This window comes from Rhamphochromis longiceps, linkage group LG23 (genome assembly GCF_057381845.1).
Source record: "Rhamphochromis longiceps isolate RC_006_pf linkage group LG23, R_longiceps_female_GT1.1, whole genome shotgun sequence".
In the NCBI taxonomy this organism is placed as follows: Eukaryota; Metazoa; Chordata; class Actinopteri; order Cichliformes; family Cichlidae; genus Rhamphochromis; species Rhamphochromis longiceps.
This window is the reverse complement of record NC_140578.1, coordinates 18,108,438-18,126,985: the sequence shown is the minus strand read 5'-3', so window position 1 is coordinate 18,126,985 and position 18,548 is coordinate 18,108,438. Positions and strand designations below refer to the sequence as shown.

The window sequence follows — 18,548 nt, the reverse complement described above, 5'->3', positions numbered from 1 at the left end:
AAAAAAAGACATATAGATGATAAAGTCTGAAAATTTCTCAGGAACCAAACAAATCTGACAGTTTGAAAATAAAGACTCCAGCTTCCTCACAGGAGAGCTGAGCTGTGTCACTGCTCTGTGTTAATAAAGCTTTATAAATGTGTATTGAGTTAAACTCACACAGGGATCCGGGAAATGCTTAGTTAAATAGCCTTAATTATTCAGCTGTAGCAGTAAGCTCAGTCAGATACTTTCACAGTGTTATTAATTACAGTGTTTTGGCTCTGTTTTAAGATGACATCTGTATTCCTACATAAACAGAAGCAGATGAACGATGGATTTCTCTGGGCCGCGATGTACAAAAAACAAAAAACAAAAGGTGGGGAATACAGCTGCTTTAAGAATCTGGATCTTGTTGATTTTTATCAGTTAAACACAAAGGTTTCATCCGAAGTCATTCATTCTCACAGCTCCCTGTACAGACTGATCAGGACTACAGAACTACTTTATAATATACTGTCAAATAAAATTTGAATTTTGTAATAATATTCACTTTGCTGCTGCTTGTGTTGTTGTGCACTGCTCTCCGTCCTCTCTTCAGTGCAAAGCATGATGGGATCCAGAGTCTGGGTGGTGGTCACAAGTTGCACGTTACTTTTTAATGAGGCAATTTAAAATACTGTGAGTGCACTGTACCAGTGACAACAGAGATTATAATAATACTGTCCTTATAGTCAAACAACACAACAGCACTGAGCAGTGAGTGATTTTTAACTGTGTTAAACCCGTGATGTGGGTACATGGTCACTGTAGACCCATCTTAAGCCCACTCTGTACCTCATGCATGTAGAAATCTCACTGCACAGCCCACAGTAACTCTGATTGGCTGGCTCAATACATTAGCTTCCTGCTACTTTTTACGCTGCCATATTTTAACCAAGGGGAGCACAAAAGATTTACTGATTATGTGAACTTGTGATTCATATTTTGGGTGTAAAAAAAGACCTGGCACACACCGAGGAATTCATTTCTGACTGTTTTTCTGACTATTTGTAGTTGCTCTGCCAGAGGACTGAGAAATTCCTGCTCTTGGTCCTTGAGACTGCTCTTTCCCCACCAGAGGTTAACAAACTAATCTCTCCTGTCCTCAAACAGGCTAAACTTTATTAATATAGTAAATCATTTCCAGCCTTACTGTGCTCACACACATTCATACATGCTTTTAAACTACTATACAGAGCTTTCCTCTCACACACACATTCACATGTGTTACTTTAAGTCTGTATTGCTTATTACAAGGACTTATTACAGCTTCTTTGCATGATTTGAAGCACAGAACAACACACGCCCACAGAAAACACCACCACCTCCACACGACCAGCCTCTGTGCCTGTCTGCTGCCAGCGTGAAGAGGACACTCATCACCATCAACGCCCGGAAAGCAGCGGGTCCAGATAACATCCCTGGTAGTGTGCTGAAAGACTGCGCAGAGGAGCTGAAGAATGTCTTCACAGACATCTTTAACACCTCCCTGAGGCAAGCCACTGTCCCATCATGCTTCAAGACTGCCACCATCATACCTGTGCCAAAGAAACCATCCCCAGCCTGTTTCAATGACTACCGCCCCGTGGCACTGACACCCATTATTATGAAGTGCTTTGAACGACTAGTCATGTCACACATCAAATCCACCCTACCTCCCACCCTGGACCCACACCAGTTCGCATACAGAGCGAAACAATCCACAGAGGATGCAATCTGCTCTGCCCTCCACCCAGCCCTAACTCATCTGGACAAGAAAGACTCATATGTGAGAATGCTGTTCATAGACTTTAGCTCAGCATTCAACACCATAATACCACAACAACTTATCTGTAAACTGGACAGACTGGGCCTCAGCACCTCCCTCTGCAACTGGCTGCTGGATTTCCTCAGCCAGAGGCCTCAAGCGGTGCGTGTGGGCAACAAGGTCTCAAACAGCATCACCCTGAGCACGGGGGCTCCACAAGGCTGTGTGCTCAGTCCTCTGCTCTTCACCCTGTTGACACATGACTGCACACCAACCTACAGCTCCAACCACCTTGTGAAGTTTGCGGACGACACAACGCTGGTGGGGCTCATCACCAAGGGCGATGAGACCCACTACAGGAAAGAGGTTGAGCTCCTGACCACGTGGTGCAGAGACAACAACCTCCTGCTAAATGTCAGTAAGACCAAGGAGATTATTGTCAACTTCCAGAGAGGCCACACCTGTCACCCCCCATTGACCATCGACGGCGCTGCGGTGGAGAGGGTGAGCAGCACCAAGTTCCTGGGGGTGCACATCAGTGAGGACCTCTCTTGGACCACCAACACAGCATCACTGGCCAAGAAAGCACAACAGTGCCTCTACTTCCTGCGCAAACTCAAGCGGGCAAGTGCTCCACCACCCATCCTGACTACATTCTACAGAGGAACTATTGAAAGTATCCTCTCCAGCTGCATCACTGTGTGGGGCGGTAGCTGCACTGACTATAACAGAAAAGCTCTACAACGCATTGTGAGAACAGCTGAGAGGATAGTTGGTGTACCACTCCCCTCCCTGCAAGACATTTACACCACTCGCCTCACCCGCAAAGCCATCACAATTGTCAACGATGCAACCCACCCCGCGCACTGTCTGTTCAGCCTCCTGCCCTCTGGAAAGAGATACAGAAGTCTCCGCTCCCGCACTACCAGGCTCACCAACAGCTTCATCCACCAGGCTGTGAGACTGCTGAACTCTCTTCCCTCCCGGCTCCCAGCCAGCAGAATCACCAGATTGGCAGAAGTATAGTAGACAGATTGGACTCTACCCCCCCCCACCCACGCACACTCTCCAACAAGGAAACACTCTCTGAACCAAGAACTGAAAACATTCCTGACTTGCATTGCAATTGCACACCTGCTGCTATATATATATTTTTAGTATTCTTTTAGCACTATTTATATTATTATATTACTATTTATTACCTTATTGTTAGGGCTGTTTTTGTTTTTGTTGTGCATCTGCACCTTATTGTTGTCAATGCCTACGCATGGGACAGTGTGAAACGTAATTTCAATTCCTTTGTATGGCAAGTACATTTGAAGAAATTGACAAATAAAAGTATTCTATTCTATTCTATTCTATTCTATTCTATTCTATTCTATTCTATTGTGTGTTTAACCTCTTCATTTTTCTCTGCTATTCCAGATTTATCTTCATTTGTAAAAAGACTTATCCACACAGTTTATACTGATTTGTCCGATGACACCACGTGAACATACAGGGAAAACCTCGGGTTAACCTACAGCCTGGTTTTTAGGATTTTTTATTAGGTGTTCGTACCTGGTACCAGGTACCAGGTCCTTTTTAATACCTGCTTGCCTCAAAGTCGTCTATTGTTGTGTTGTGTTTGACATCATACAGATGGCGTCACAGGACTTTGGATGTTGCTATAATCACCCCACACATATTAGGCGGTACTCAATTGTAAGGCAAAATGACCAAAACTGAGTAGAGTTGAGTCAAGTTGGAACTGGTCAAAAGAAGCATTAATGAGTAACAAGCTTCGTGTGACCGCTTATCATGATTTGCAATGTTAGTGTCAGTGAATCCAGCAACAGAAAGATACTCTGTGTAGCTGAACTCGCTTCATTGTGCAGGGCTCAGCTGTCTTTCAATGAACAAGGGTGAAAGCGATGTGAGCTGGACAGACTGTCAGCAAAGGAGGAAAAACAAAGACAGGAAGTAAAGCTGACAGCGGTGTCAGAGAGCCCAAAGATTACAAAATTTAAAAAAAAAATGAGAACAGAAATGATTTAAAATCTAAATAAGAAAAATCCCAAACCGCAATAAGACTTGAAAAATACATTTTTAAATTTCAGTTAGGGCTTTAATCACCACACCAACTATGCTATTTTTGAGATCAAAGTCCACAACACTATGACTAGTGCACCATTGCTTTTTAAAGTGAGTCTCTGGTGCTCACTTTAAAACACTTTTGGTTTTCTAGCGTTTAAATCCAATGATCCTATGTAAGAATCAAAACAGCAACTTCCCACAGCTGGAGAAACTCTGTGAAGTCAACTATGGATGAAGCCCAGCAGCAGCAGTACCCCCCCCCCCCCCCCTAACACCACCACCACCTTGTGTGATGTTTGATGGGAGGAGGAGTCAAGTGTGATGCCCTGAGCTCTTAATGCGTCCATCGTTCCTCCCGCTGAGCCGCTGCATCTGCATTTGTGTCTGATGCAACTGTTGCACGAGCTGGTTTACACGATCAACATGTTGACAGAGAGACGAGAAGCAGACGAGTAAAGTTCAGTGTGATGAAGGTCAAACAGATGCGGAGGAGATAAAAACACCATTTTACAGCTTTTCTATCGTCTTCATGTTTTTGTGTTTCCTATAACAGGTGTGGTTTAATTTGAAGGATCACAATGACACGAAGAAAACGATCAAAATAAGAGTAAAGGACAATTAAATAAGCAGTAATGTCAAGAAAAATATGGAAGTACTAATAAATCTTTCACTGAATAATCACAATATTTACAGTTTTTGACAGAAAGTTGCTTTTCACTAATTCTTTATTCTAAGAGGAAATTAAATTGTAGCGTTTCATTTTAAATAAAAATTTAAAAAGACATAGTACATTGTCTTGTGTTGTAATTGCCTGCCATATTCTTATGTCACACGTCTGCTTTTTAGCTCCACATCACATTTTGTCAGTTCCTGCCTTTTTCTTTTTTCCTGTCTTTAACGGTCTTCATGATGGATTTCAGGGAACCTGACAGGAAACACTTATCACTCCAATAAAAAACAAAATACAACAAAACATTAGTGATAAACAAATGTTTCAGTGATGGTATTTCTTGAGTTCCAAAAGGTTCACGAGTCCATAAACACACTAAATATCTGATGGTAGGACAAACATTCTCTTGACATAAGCATGCAATACACAAAAGAGTTTCAGTCATGCAGAGCCAAAGAAGGAGGAAGTCTGATATCAAGATGTTTGTTTTTCTCAACATGTTGGAAACTTAAATCATTTTATTAGTGTGGTAAGGGTTTGAGCTACTTTTAAGGTCGTGTCCTTTGTGTTTCCACCCAGATGCAGCAGAAATGTGTGAGATGTTTGAACATGCAGGAAGTTTTGGTGAAATCTTATGCAGACATCTGCTGAGATTTCTGATCTGTCCAGGTGGTTATAAAGGAAAACACATGAGATTATGACCAGTTGACACAAGCGCATTTAAAAAAGTTTTTTTTCTCGAGAAGCAGAAAATAAGACAGAATTGAGTCACCTATTTACAAACCAGACAAATGGAACAGAAGATGAAAAGTTTGTTGTTGAAGGATGTCTGAGAGTTCATGCATCTGTTAAACTGAAAAGAAAAAATGAATGTAGGGAATAAAGAGTCTAACTTTAGTGTAATTGTGTTTGTTTCACAGCTGTGGTTCAATCAGGTTCAAAGGAAACTTTATTCGTCTCTGAGGAGAAGCAGCTGATAGACACATGATAGATAAGATTCAATAAGAACATAATGAATGTGCAGAATGATCACTTCCAAAGATATTTTTGTGATTTCTTTTAATGACCGAAGCCAGACTTCCACTCTTGTTTTATTTGTAGATATTCACTCATTGATGTTATATTTTAAAGTTTTTGTTGCAATTTTTTGCTTCACTCCTTTAATTTTAAGGCTATAAAATAAACAAATAAATAAATAAAATATATAAAAATAAAAATAAATAAATATTTATTTTGTAAATACTTTGTATTTGTTACATTTTCTCTATCAGGATTATGTTATACTTCTGTTTTCAGTTTGCTTTGACTGAAAACCACTCTAGTTTTTATATGTGCTAAATGAATGAGTATAATAGAAAGGTTTTATTTGGTTAGGAAACAATTTGCCATCAGTAATCTGCACATAAAATGAAGCAAGAAGTACTGAGCACTTACACTATTTCCACCTGACTTTGAATGCACAGGAGGATTTCTTCTTTATTTCATTGAAATAAACAGAAACAGTTAAACTCTGGATTGCAGGATTCCTACACTCGCTTTCCTTTAGCAACGCCCCGCCCCCTTTCAGCAGCAGTGACCAATCAGTCAGGAGACTCCTGAAAAAACAAAGTGTGTGATTGGAGCAGAGGAGGCTGGTTTCAAGGAACCCCCTCTCACTCTGCTCTTTTGCTGGGGAAGCGGGGAGAGGGAGGGGTGCCTGAAAACCATCAGAAACAGACAGAGTGTGAAGGGTCCTGCAGACTGAGGAGAAAGAATAGAGGTCTGGCAACTTCACAGACAGACGGACAAGCTGTGGATTTACTGATAAACTTAACTGCAGTCCAGACTACTTGATCCACATTGGACTGTGGGTGACTCTCAGGGAGAGTTTTACTGCTTCATTGTGTGAGAGAAAGGACTTTTCTTTGAGATATGACTCTGAAAGGATTCATAAGCAGACCATCACCTTTTCCTAAGAGAGGACTATACTTTGAAATACTTTGAATAAATATTTTTTTCTAACATTAGTTGAATAATAAAGGGGTCTTTGCACTGTGTTTGCAACCTTTATTAAAACCTTTTAAAAGTTGATCAAACTTTTTTGGAGTTGGATCTGCTGTCATGGCTTTGGGGGGACACTGCTCCTTTTGCTGGTGGGTTTGGGGATTCACTCTGGTATATCTCTTCCAGCCTTGCAACAGTCAGCATGATCGAGGAATTTCCATCCCTGAGCATGGCTTCTGCCAGCCCATCTCCATCCCCCTGTGCACTGACATTGCCTACAACCAGACCATCATGCCCAACCTGCTGGGGCACACCACCCAGGAGGACGCCGGGCTCGAGGTGCACCAATTTTATCCTCTGGTCAAAGTCCAATGCTCCTTGGACCTTAAGTTCTTCCTGTGCTCCATGTACGCACCGGTCTGCACCGTTCTAGACCAGGCAATCCCTCCCTGCAGATCTCTGTGTGAGCGGGCTCGGCAGGGCTGCGAGGCACTCATGAACAAATTTGGATTCCAGTGGCCTGAGAGACTGCGCTGTGAGAACTTTCCCATCCATGGGGCAGGAGAGATCTGCGTCGGTCAAAACACCACCGAAACCGAGGGCCCCACCTCGGACCCCACCCCAAGTCTTTCTGAGCTTGTGACCTTTCCTCCATACATTTGGGGCAACCAGCCTTTCTTCTGCCCCCTGCAGCTCCAGGTGCCCTCCTACCTGAATTATCACTTCCTCGGAGTGAAGGACTGTGGCTCCCCCTGTGAGCCCTCCAAACCCAATGGGTTGATGTATTTCCAAGAGGATGAGCTAAAGTTTGGGCGGCTCTGGGTTGGAACCTGGTCTATTCTATGTTGTGTCAGCACCCTTTTCACTGTCCTCACCTATCTGGTGGACATGAAGCGGTTCCGATACCCAGAGAGACCAATCATCTTCCTGTCAGGCTGCTATTTCATGGTGGCGGTGGCGTACAGCGCTGGCTTCCTGCTGGAGGACCAAGTAGTGTGTGTGGATAGGTTTAAAGAGGATGGCTACAAGCTGGTGGCTCAAGGCACCAAGAAGGAGGGTTGCACCATCCTGTTCATGATCCTCTACTTCTTTGGCATGGCGAGCTCCGTGTGGTGGGTGGTCCTTTCTCTCACTTGGTTCCTGTCTGCTGGGATGAAATGGGGTCACGAGGCTATTGAAGCAAACTCGCAGTACTTCCACCTGGCAGCCTGGGCGGTGCCAGCGGTGAAGACCATCACCATCCTGGCTACGGGACAGGTGGACGGTGACCTGCTCACTGGTGTCTGCTACGTGGGGATCTACAGCGTGGATGCACTGCGTGGTTTCGTGCTGGCGCCTCTGTTTGTCTACCTCTTCATCGGAACTTCTTTCCTGCTGGCTGGCTTTGTATCACTCTTCCGTATCCGCACCATCATGAAGCACGACGGCACAAAGACCGAGAAGCTCGAAAAGTTGATGGTGCGAATTGGTGTGTTTAGCGTGCTGTACACAGTGCCTGCCACCATTGTCATCGCCTGCCATTTCTATGAGCAGGCCTTCAGATCGCAGTGGGAGGTAACCTGGCACATGCAGACCTGCAAGCACTTTGCTGTGCCATGCCCAGCATCAAACTTTGCATCAAACACGCCAGACTTCACCGTCTTTATGATCAAGTACTTGATGACCCTTATTGTGGGCATAACATCAGGGTTCTGGATCTGGTCAGGGAAAACTCTACAGTCGTGGCGTCGTTTTTATCAAAGACTGATCAATAGCAGCCAGGGAGAAACCACCGTGTAGTACCGAAGAAATTAAAAACCTCTAACAGCCTGAGGTTGATGGACTACTTGAGGTAAAGGAGACATTAGTTTAGTGCTCAGTGGATCTTTGAGTGTTTTGGATCTCAGTGTACATACATGTAAGAAACTGTGTCATAAAATAGAAAAAAACTTCCTGAAAATCTGACGTCCACTTCATCTTTTTAACTTTTCAGACTCAAACTGGATTATCAGCCTCTGAAAAACTCAGTGACCTTTTTATTTCATGGGTCTGCCATGGATCTGGAAGTTTCCTGTTCTCTCTCTCTCATTTTTTTAGAAGAAGGAAACAAACGAAGCAAAAAACAAAACAAAGCAAAACACCACTTTGATCTATGGATAAACCTGATTCATTTGTCCAAATCTTAAGATGTGTTTTGTCCTCCCAAAAGATCCAAAAGCCTTAAATTCATATTAAATATTTCATTTTTGTTCAAAGATACTGGCAACAATTTCCTCCAAATTTCCCTGTAACTGATTTCATGATTAATAGATTCATTAATTAGTTATGGATGGTTTAGTCTATAAACAATTGCTTTGTCTTGTTTGGTTTGCCGGTGGTTGATCTGGACCTTCATTTCATTGCATATATCGTTACAAGTAAAAGTGTTGCATTCAAAAGCCTCCTTAGATAAAAGCCAAGGATGGACTCCAACTGTTCTACATCAATGATGATGTGGTTAGTTTTTTTTTTGTTATTGTTGTTTTTTTTAATATGCTATTTATTTCCCTATTTTGTTCAAAGAAAGCTTTACTATATTAACATTGTAGAAACATGAAATAGGTTGTCGGAATAACAACAAAATTACAAATGAGAGTGGTAAAATTCATAGAAATTTAAATTCAGTCCAATTATAAACTCAGCAGTTATAAGAACAGCAGAATAAACATAAAAAAGTTTTTTTTTTGTCATTTTGATTTTTCTTTCTGTAACAGTGGTGTCATGTGATGTCGCCTTCTCTAAAACACAAACTCTCCCCGTCAGGCTGTGGCAGGGTTAGTTCAGCGAGATGACAGGAAGACCAAGTTTTAACAACAAAATCAGTAAAACTGAATCTTTGGAAACAGCCTTGCACCAAAACTTTTTTAATTGAAAATTATAGATGCTTGATGTTGGGATATGGGGGTTGATAATTAAATAAATGTTTTATACTTATTATGTTTATAACACAATAAAACTGCGTGGAGGGGCAGACTAAAGCAAAAACAGAATAATAATATAAAAATTCAGGGAATGTGGCTGAATTCTAGACCACTGTTCATGGAAACTAATAGAAGGCTAACCGGTATGTGTTGATTGTGGCTGTCACAATATCAGAATATCACTACATCATTTATTCCATGTTTTTGGCAACTAAATAAAACTTAAAGAGCAATTATTTGGATTCAATGTAAGTTCCTGGCATGATATTAGTGTTGTATTTTCTGCCATCATATTCAGTATATAGCAACAGCCAAGAGTGTGAAGTTCAACTGTGATCCTTATTATTAATGCAGACATTTTGGACTCATCAGTCTGTCTCAATACTGCATTTTGAAAGTCTGTTATAATATATAATATAATATACAGGCATAATTTTTAATGACACTATTTAAAGACTTATACTATTTTCGTTATCTATAGCAGGCATTTTAAAATATTTTTGTGTAATTAATCATCCATCCATTCGCTTCCGCGTATCCTTTTCAGGGTCGCGGGGGGCGCTGGAGCCTATCCCAGCTGTCATAGGGCGAGAGGCGGGGTACACCCTGGACAGGTCGCCAGTCTGTCGCAGGGCTAACACATAGGGACAGACAACCATTCACACTCACACCTAGTGGCAATTTGGATTATCCAATTAACCTATCCCCACAAGCTGCATGTCTTTGGACAGTGGGAGGAAGCCGGAGTACCCGGAGAGAACCCACGCAAACACGGGGAGAACATGCAAACTCCACACAGAAAGACCCCGGCCTGATGGTGGAATTGAATTCAGGACCTTCTTGCTGTGCGGCAACAGTGCTAACCACCGTGCCACCATGCTGCCGTGCTGCTGCTGTAATTAATCATGATTTTAATAATTTTATGCTAAAACGAATCTCTCTTAATTTGGACATTAGGTTAGGACATCATGGCTTCAGTAAATCATGATTAGTGACCCATGGTGCCCTGTGAAACGTCACATTATAGTAATTAGATGTGTAGAAGTTACAGTCATAGGAAAGCCTTTAATAAAGTGTTAATAAAACAGACCTATAATTCATAGAGCTCTCCAGTCACCTCACCAAATTCACAGCAGAAAACATTTTTACCATTAAAAATGTCTCCACAGCACTTAGTTCACATGAAATTTAAAAACAGGAGTTCCAGAGCACAATATTTATCACCTGCAACTATGTTTTTGCAGTTTGCTGTAACTCTCATAGAAACTCTGTCCTGTCTGATTTGTAATTCATTCATCAAATCGCTGCTATTTTATTTGACCTTCAGCCCATCAGAAAACATATCAGAACCAATGGCTTAAAAGTATTTATTTTTACAGGTTGACTGTTTCACAGTTTTGAGACATCAGCAGCAAAAAGCTACATCCACAATTTTTCTCTCTGAGGAATTTTGATGTCCAGGACGAGAAGTGAGAGAATATCATAAATGTAACTGAGTTCAGCATTATTTAAGGCTTAAGATAAAAGTCAAAGTATTTTAAAATCAGCATTATAAGAGGCTGGATGTGGTGGTTCAGGAAAGTGTTTATAACAGTGTCATGTTTATAAATGTATTTATGTTTAACAAGCATCATGTTTGTATTTCTGTGAGGTTACCTGTCTTCAGCTCGTAGAGTTTTTCAGAATAAATTGCTCAAGTTTGTAACTTCTGAAAAGAACTCATTGATACATGAAATTCCATCCATCCAGCTATGAATCCATCCATTTTCTTCTGCTCTTCCCCGGGTTGCGGGGGCAGCAGTCTAAGCAGAGAAGCTCAGACTTCCCTCTCTCCGACCACCTCCTCCAGCATGTCCGGGCGTTCCCAGACCAGCCAAGATAATCTCTTCAGTGCATCCTGAGTCTACCCCAGGGCCTCCTCCCGGTGTTAGATGCCCGATCCATCTTAACTGGCTCCTTTCATGAAATGATTCTGAATAATCATAGAAAGTCTAAGTGTCATGGTCGATTTGCTTTTGTTAAAATTTAAACATTTCTCTGAAACCAGAAAGCAGAGTTCAGTCTTTTTCTTACATGACAGAAAGAAGAGCCGAAGATTATGCCGAACACAGCAATGAACCATTAAGTTACACTATCAGACATCAAAGTACTCATCACTTCATACATAAAAGTAAGTAAAAGCACAGAAGGAACTAAACTCTTTCACTGGGAAGGAATCTGACTCTCCCTTGAAGGTAACTTGTCTCCATCTAGTGCTAAAAACATTAAATTAATTTTCACCCAAAGGTTGAAAATACAACTCTTGAAATTCAGCAGCATTCACACTGACATAATAAGGTTAAACAAAGGAAGATGACAGAGAAATGATGAGAGAGTATTAACATTGGGTTTTTTTTTTAACCTTATGTTGAAGCAAAGTCGGCAAACCAAAGATCTTTTTTTTATGCTTATCTATTTATTTGTAGATTTGACTGTCATGACATAAAAACACATTCAGAAAATCATTAATATAATAAATAAATCACTTAATAGTACTACTTCTACTTGTAACAACAACAACAACAACAACAACAACAACAACAACAACAACAATAATAATAATAATAATACGACTGCTCCAACCACTTTTTCTTTGTCTTTGTTTTTTAAGTTAGTTTTCAGCGTTTCTAAATCGGCAAAATCATCACCATTGGGTACATTAGGTATGACAGTGACACTCTAGTTTCTATTGGTATACAATGTACTCACAATTCGAAGTTTTTAACTCCGGATCCGAGCTGGCCGAGTGAGATCTTGAGGGAGAACAAAGGGAAGCGGCGGCGGCCTAGAGGGAAGCGAGCCGACGTCAGGAACAGGCTGAGAGCTCGTGCACACCGCACACCTCTGCCTAGCATCCTGCTCGCCAACGTCCAGTCACTGGAGAACAAGCTTGACGACCTCAGGGCCAGGGTAAAGTTCCAGAGAGACATTCGGGACTGCAATCTCCTCTGCTTCACCGAGACATGGCTGAGCCCAGCGGTGCCGGACCACGCCATCCAGCCGGCCGAGTTCTTCTCAGTTCACCGCATGGACAGGACACGGGACTCGGGGAAGTCAAGGGGAGGCGGCGTGTGTTTAATGGTGAACAACAATTGGTGCAACAGTGCGAACGTTGTTCCTCTCACACGCTCCTGCACACCAAATCTGGACCACTGCTACACTACGGTCAAGGACGGCTACAAGGCACAATCCTGCCCTCCGTTTGGCAAATCTGATCACGCCGCCATCTTCCTCATGCCAAAATACAAACAAAGGCTGAAACAGGAAGTTCCGGTTCAGAGGAAGATCGCGCGCTGGACGGATCAATCGGTGGCCGCGTTACAGGACGCACTCGATGACACAGACTGGGGCATGTTCAGAAACAGCTCCGATGATGATGTCAAGGTGTTTACGGAAGCGGTTGTGGGATTCATCGGGAAACTAGCGGATGATACCGTGGAGACAAAGACTATCACAACGTTTCCCAACCAGAAGCCGTGGGTGGATAAAACCATCCGCGACGCTCTGAGATCCCGCACTGCTGCCTACAACACGGGACTCACGACGGGGGACATGGACCCGTACAAAGCCGCGTCATATAACGTGCGGAGGGCGGTGAAAGAGGCGAAGCAGCGCTACGGGAGGAAACTAGAGTCACAACTCCAACAGAGTGACTCTAGGAGCCTGTGGCGGGGACTAAGGACAATAACAGACTATAAAGCACCAACAACCGGTATGACGAACGCGGCCGTGACTCTGGCAGACGAGCTGAACACTTTCTATGCTCGCTTCGAGGCTGCAGCTAAGGACTCCAACAATGCTAGTGCTAGCGGCGCTAATGGCTGCAGACAGGAAGATACTGCCAGCACCGGAAACGTGCTCGTCATCTCCGAGCATGAAGTAAGGAGAGCCTTCAAGAGAGTGAACACCAGGAAAGCAGCAGGACCAGACGGCATCCCAGGTCGTATCCTCAGAGACTGCGCATACCAGCTAGCTCCTGTGTTCACTGAGATGTTCAACATCTCTTTTTCTCAGTCGGTGATCCCCACATGCTTCAAAGAGTCCATCATTGTTCCTGTCCCGTAGAAACCCCACCCTGCTTATCTCAATGACTATCGCCCTGTAGCCCTCACCTCAGTAGTGATGAAGTGTTTTGAACGCCTGGTCAGAGACTTCATCATTTCTTCACTACCAGACACACTGGACCCACTACAGTTCGCTTACCGTCCAAATCGTTCCACATACGATGCCATCTCTCATCTCCTCCACACATCACTCACTCACTTGGACACTAGAAGGGGGAATTATGTTAAAATGCTCTTCATAGACTACAGCTCTGCATTTAATACCATAATTCCCTCCACACTCACCACCAAGCTGGAGCATCTGGGACTCAGCTCATCTATGTGTCAGTGGATCTCCAACTTCCTAACTGGCAGACCACAGGCAGTAAGGATGGGCGGACATGTCTCAGCCTCCACCACTCTCAGCACTGGAGCCCCCCAGGGGTGTGTTCTGAGCCCCCTGCTGTATTCTTTGTACACATATGACTGTGTGGCCACTACCAGCTCTACCACCATCATCAAGTTTGCTGACGACACCGTCGTGGTGGGCCTGATCTCTGATAACAACGAGACGGCCTACCTGAAGGAGATTAGGAATCTGGAGAACTGGTGCCAGAGGAACAACCTCCTTCTAAACGTCAGTAAGACAAAGGAGCTGATAGTGGACTTCAGCACTAAGCAGGAGAGGAACTACCAGACCCCCGTCATCAACGAGTGCCCAGTGGAGAGAGTGGACAGCTTCAAATACCTCGGAGTTCACATCACGCAGGACCTGTCATGGTCCTGTCACATCAACACCGTGGTGAAAAAGGCCCGTCAGCGTCTCTACCACCTCAGATGCTTGAGAGACTTCCAACTGCCCTCCAAGGTGCTCAGGAACTTTTACTCGTGCACCATAGAGAGCATCCTGACGGGAAACATCTTAACCTTTTTTTTTTTTTTTTTTCCTTTTTTTGTGTCCCGTTTGGATCTATAGCCATCAGAATTGTTGTCTTAAGGCCAAGAAAGATGCCAAGCGGATTTATTTTACCAAGTGGATCATCATGGCCTTGCCATATTGGTCCATTTGATTGACCTTTATTATAATTATGAATTTATTTTATTTTCAGTTGCTACAAACGGGACAGACATGACTGGGGGATAGGACAGGGAGAAAGAATGAAAGAAAGAGAGGGAGAGAAAGAAAACCAAAGGGGAGAAGAGACAGTGAGAAGGGGGGGAAGAAAGAAAAAAAACAAACAAAAAAAAACAAACAAAAAAAACAAAACACCTGGGTCACCTGTATGGAGAAACATTACAAAACATTCCAAAGGTTTCTCCATGTAACGATCTGCTAGGGAGTGTGGGGAGCCACAGCCCCGTCCACCAGGGTATGAAGCAGGTATGGAGGAGATCAAAACTCCAGACATCCAGAGGCCCCCAGAACACAAGAGACCAAGGAAGACCAACAGAGGGGCAGCCGCGCCACTGTCCCAGTAAGAGCTGAGGAGAGTCCCAGATGAGGGCTCACTCAACAGCCGCGGAGCAGAAGCCAGGGGGAGTTGCAGTGACGCGCCCGTGAGCTCCGCCGGCAGCCAGCTGTGCCTGAGTGACCGAGCCCCAGGCTGAGAGGCCGGGGGCACCCCACCTCCGAAGTGGCCCGAGCGAGCCCCAGGCTCCAGGCCCCGATAAGCGGCCGCCAAGGAGTGAGCCGGTGTGTACCCGGACGCCCACCCCCGGACACAAAGAACCACCAACGCACCGACACCTGAGGGAGTCCGCCACTGGCAGGGGAAGTGGTGGTGGGTGGAGATAGGCCTCCAAACCTTGGAGGGCCTGAGATGTCCCCAGAGAGGTGGCGTCTGATACCCAACCTGACATATAGACACAGACATACAGGCACACACAGACACAAACATCCATTCCCACCCTCATGCTCTCATATGCACTTACTCCACACTCAACCAACGTGGAGACAGACATAAAGAGACACTGTACACACGATCACACTCCCCAAGCGAAACATCTTAACCTGGTTCGGGAACAGCACCATGCAGGACAGACGAGCTCTACAGAGGGTTGTGCGGTCAGCTGAGCGCACCATCCGCTCCGAGCTCCCTGACCTGCACTCAATCTACAGCAGGCGGTGCTGGACCAAGGCCAGGAAGATCATGAAGGACCAATATGGATTCATAGAATTTTTGCAAATCTCCTCAGACCAACACAATGTCGGAAAACTCTCCATACAAAGTCAATGGAGAGTTTGTTCAAAATCACCGCTGGATTTCTGTAATGAGAGGCATATTCGAATCGTCATATCTCCTTAACGAAGCAAAGTTAAGACATGAGGCTTGTCCCGATATATCTTCAGACACTCCTGACGCTCACAATTCAAGAATTGTTTTCTCACCTATTACCATTTGGCCATGAATTACGTTTGTTTGAGGGTAGGAAATTTGTCCCTCGCTCAGATTTCTTCAGCTGTCAAACTCTGGAAATGAAGCACTTTTTTCTCTCGTCATAACTTTTTGTTGGATTTCCACAGAGACCTGAAAATTTCCATGATTGTTCACCAAAGCCTGCTGTCTCTTACGGTGAAAGAATGATATCGATACTCCAAATAGATTTAGAGTTAGAAAGCGTTGTTTGAGGGCAAGTCAAGGCAGTTTTTGCTTCGCTCTACTCAGTTATGGTGCATTACAAGTCAAATATCTTTAATAATTCATATTTTAATGATAAATTGTTAACACTGGAAGATTCCCCCATCTCTTCTGAACAAAACGGTGTAAGAATGACCGCTCTAGCCCCTACGGTTAGGAAATTATGGTCATTTGTTTGAGGGGAGTCGTCACTATGAGAAATAGGCTGCAATAATCCTGTGCCTCTCTGTGCTGCGTGTGTTTTGGCGGGAAAACGTAAACAGCCACTCTGATTGGTGGATTTAAATTCGGCAGCTCTCTCCCTCTGTGTGTGTGTGTGTGTGTGTGTGTGTGTGTGTGTGTGTGTGTGTGTGTGTATTTCTGCTAAATCATACTATTTCTGCTTTTCATAAGATTTGTGCCTAATATAGTATTTCTGCTAAATTATAGTATTTATTCTTTTTATAGGATTTGTGCCTAACATAGTATTTCTGCTAAATTATAGTATTTCTGCTTTTCATACTATTTGTGCCTAATATAGTATTTCTGCTTTTTATAGGATTTGTACCTAATATAGTATTTCTGCTTTTTATAGGATTTGTGCTTAATATAGTATTTCTGCTAAATTATAGTATTTCTGCTTTTTATAGTATTTGTGCTAAAACATAGTATTTCTACTAAATGTAGTATTTATGCTTAATCATAGTATTTCTATATATATATCTGCCAGGTCCCCAGGCAGCCAATCCTCTGTGAGGACTGAGACATTCAAATTTTCAAATCAGGGCCTGCACGGCTTCCCAGCCAATCATATATGTGTCCTGAGGCATTCAAATTTGCATATTGGGGCCTTCATGGCTTCTAAGCCAGCCAATCATATCAGGGCTGAGGAATTCAAATCCACAAATCAGGGCCTGCACAGCTTCCCAGCCAGCCAATCATATATGTGGCCTCAGCCATTCAAATTTGCATATTGGGGAATTCGTGGCTTCTAAGTTAATAAGTCATCCATGTCATATATCTCTAAAAATTCATATTTTAATGATAAATTGTCAACACTTGAAGATTCCCCAATCACTTCTGAACAAAACGGTGTAAGAATGACCGCTCTAGCCCCTACAGTTAGGAAATTATGGTCATTTGTTTGAGGGGAGTCCTCACTATGAGAAATAGACTGCAATAATCCTGTGTCTCTCTGTGCTGCGTGTGTAAACAGAAGCACCTGTTTTGGCGGGAAAAAGTACACAGCCACTCTGATTGGTGGATTCAAATTCAGCAGCTCTCTCCCTCTGTGTGTTTGTGTGTGTGTGTGTGTGTGTGTGTGTGTGTGTGTGTGTGTGTGTGTGTGTGACAGAGAGAGAGAGAGAGAGAGAGAAAGGCTTTTAATGGGATGACCTCATTCTAAGCTTCAAATTCAATATATTTAGACTGGTTGACTGAATTGGATCTTGTGTGTGTGTCTCTCTGTGCATGTGTGTTTCCTTATGTGTACATATTTCTGATTGTGTGGCTGTTATATATTTTTTTTGCTGATTTTTTTCATTTAACAAGTATATTTGAGGGACCCTCAGCATGTTCAGCATTTTTTCAGCTGTCCATTTTGCTTTTCCGATTTTTCTGTTTAACTTATTACTATTGTGCTAAATCATACTATTTCTGCTTTTAATAGGATTTGTGCTTAATATAGTATTTCTGCTTTTTATAGGATTTGTGCTTAATATACTAGTTCTGCTTTTTATAGGATTTGTGCTTAATATAGTATTTCTGCTAAATGTAGTATTTATGCTTAATCATACTATTTCTATATATTTCTGCCAGGCAGCCAATCCTCTGTGAGGACTCAGACACATATCACATATCAGGGTCTGCAAGCCAAAGATCGTGGGTTCGATTCCACCTTGGTCAACATGTTTTTTTTCCCTACAAATTAATACACTGTCACAGACCAGTAATTCATATTCATCATTTATTACAATTCTGCAAACTTTTATGATTTTACCAGCTTTTCTAATATGGACCTCAGATTCTTGTTAACACTCCATGGCACAAATACTCTTCCCTTTAGGCTATTTCTCCCATTTTAAAGTATTACTCCTCCATAATTGTAATTCTGTTAAATCAAAGTACTTTTACTACATCTTAGTACTTCTGCTCAATCATAGTATTTCTGCTAAATCATAGTATTTCTGCTACTTTTTGGTACTTGTGCTAAATACAGTATTTCTGCTAAATCATACTATTTCTACTATATTATATTTTTCTTTCTAAATATAGCATTTCTGCTATATAATTATATTTCTGCTATGTTATAATATTTGTGCTAAACCAGAGTATTTGTGCTGAAAACGTATTTCTGCCAAATGATAGTATTTCTGTCAAATTATAGTATTTGTGCTAAAACATAGTATTAAT

The 18,548-nt window shown here is 42.7% G+C and overlaps 1 protein-coding gene across 1 annotated transcript; it reads left to right on the top strand.

Annotated features, from left to right (window-relative positions):
* The first annotated feature begins 6,227 nt into the window (after positions 1-6,227).
* LOC146641574 (frizzled-7-A-like) lies at positions 6,228-11,347 on the top strand. The gene is made up of 2 exons (XM_085399560.1): positions 6,228-8,328; positions 8,470-11,347. The coding sequence occupies exon 1, from the start codon at positions 6,615-6,617 to the stop codon at positions 8,274-8,276; it is 1,662 nt and encodes a 553-aa protein (XP_085255686.1). The 5' UTR covers positions 6,228-6,614; the 3' UTR covers positions 8,277-8,328; positions 8,470-11,347.
* Positions 11,348-18,548: the final 7,201 nt, after the last annotated feature.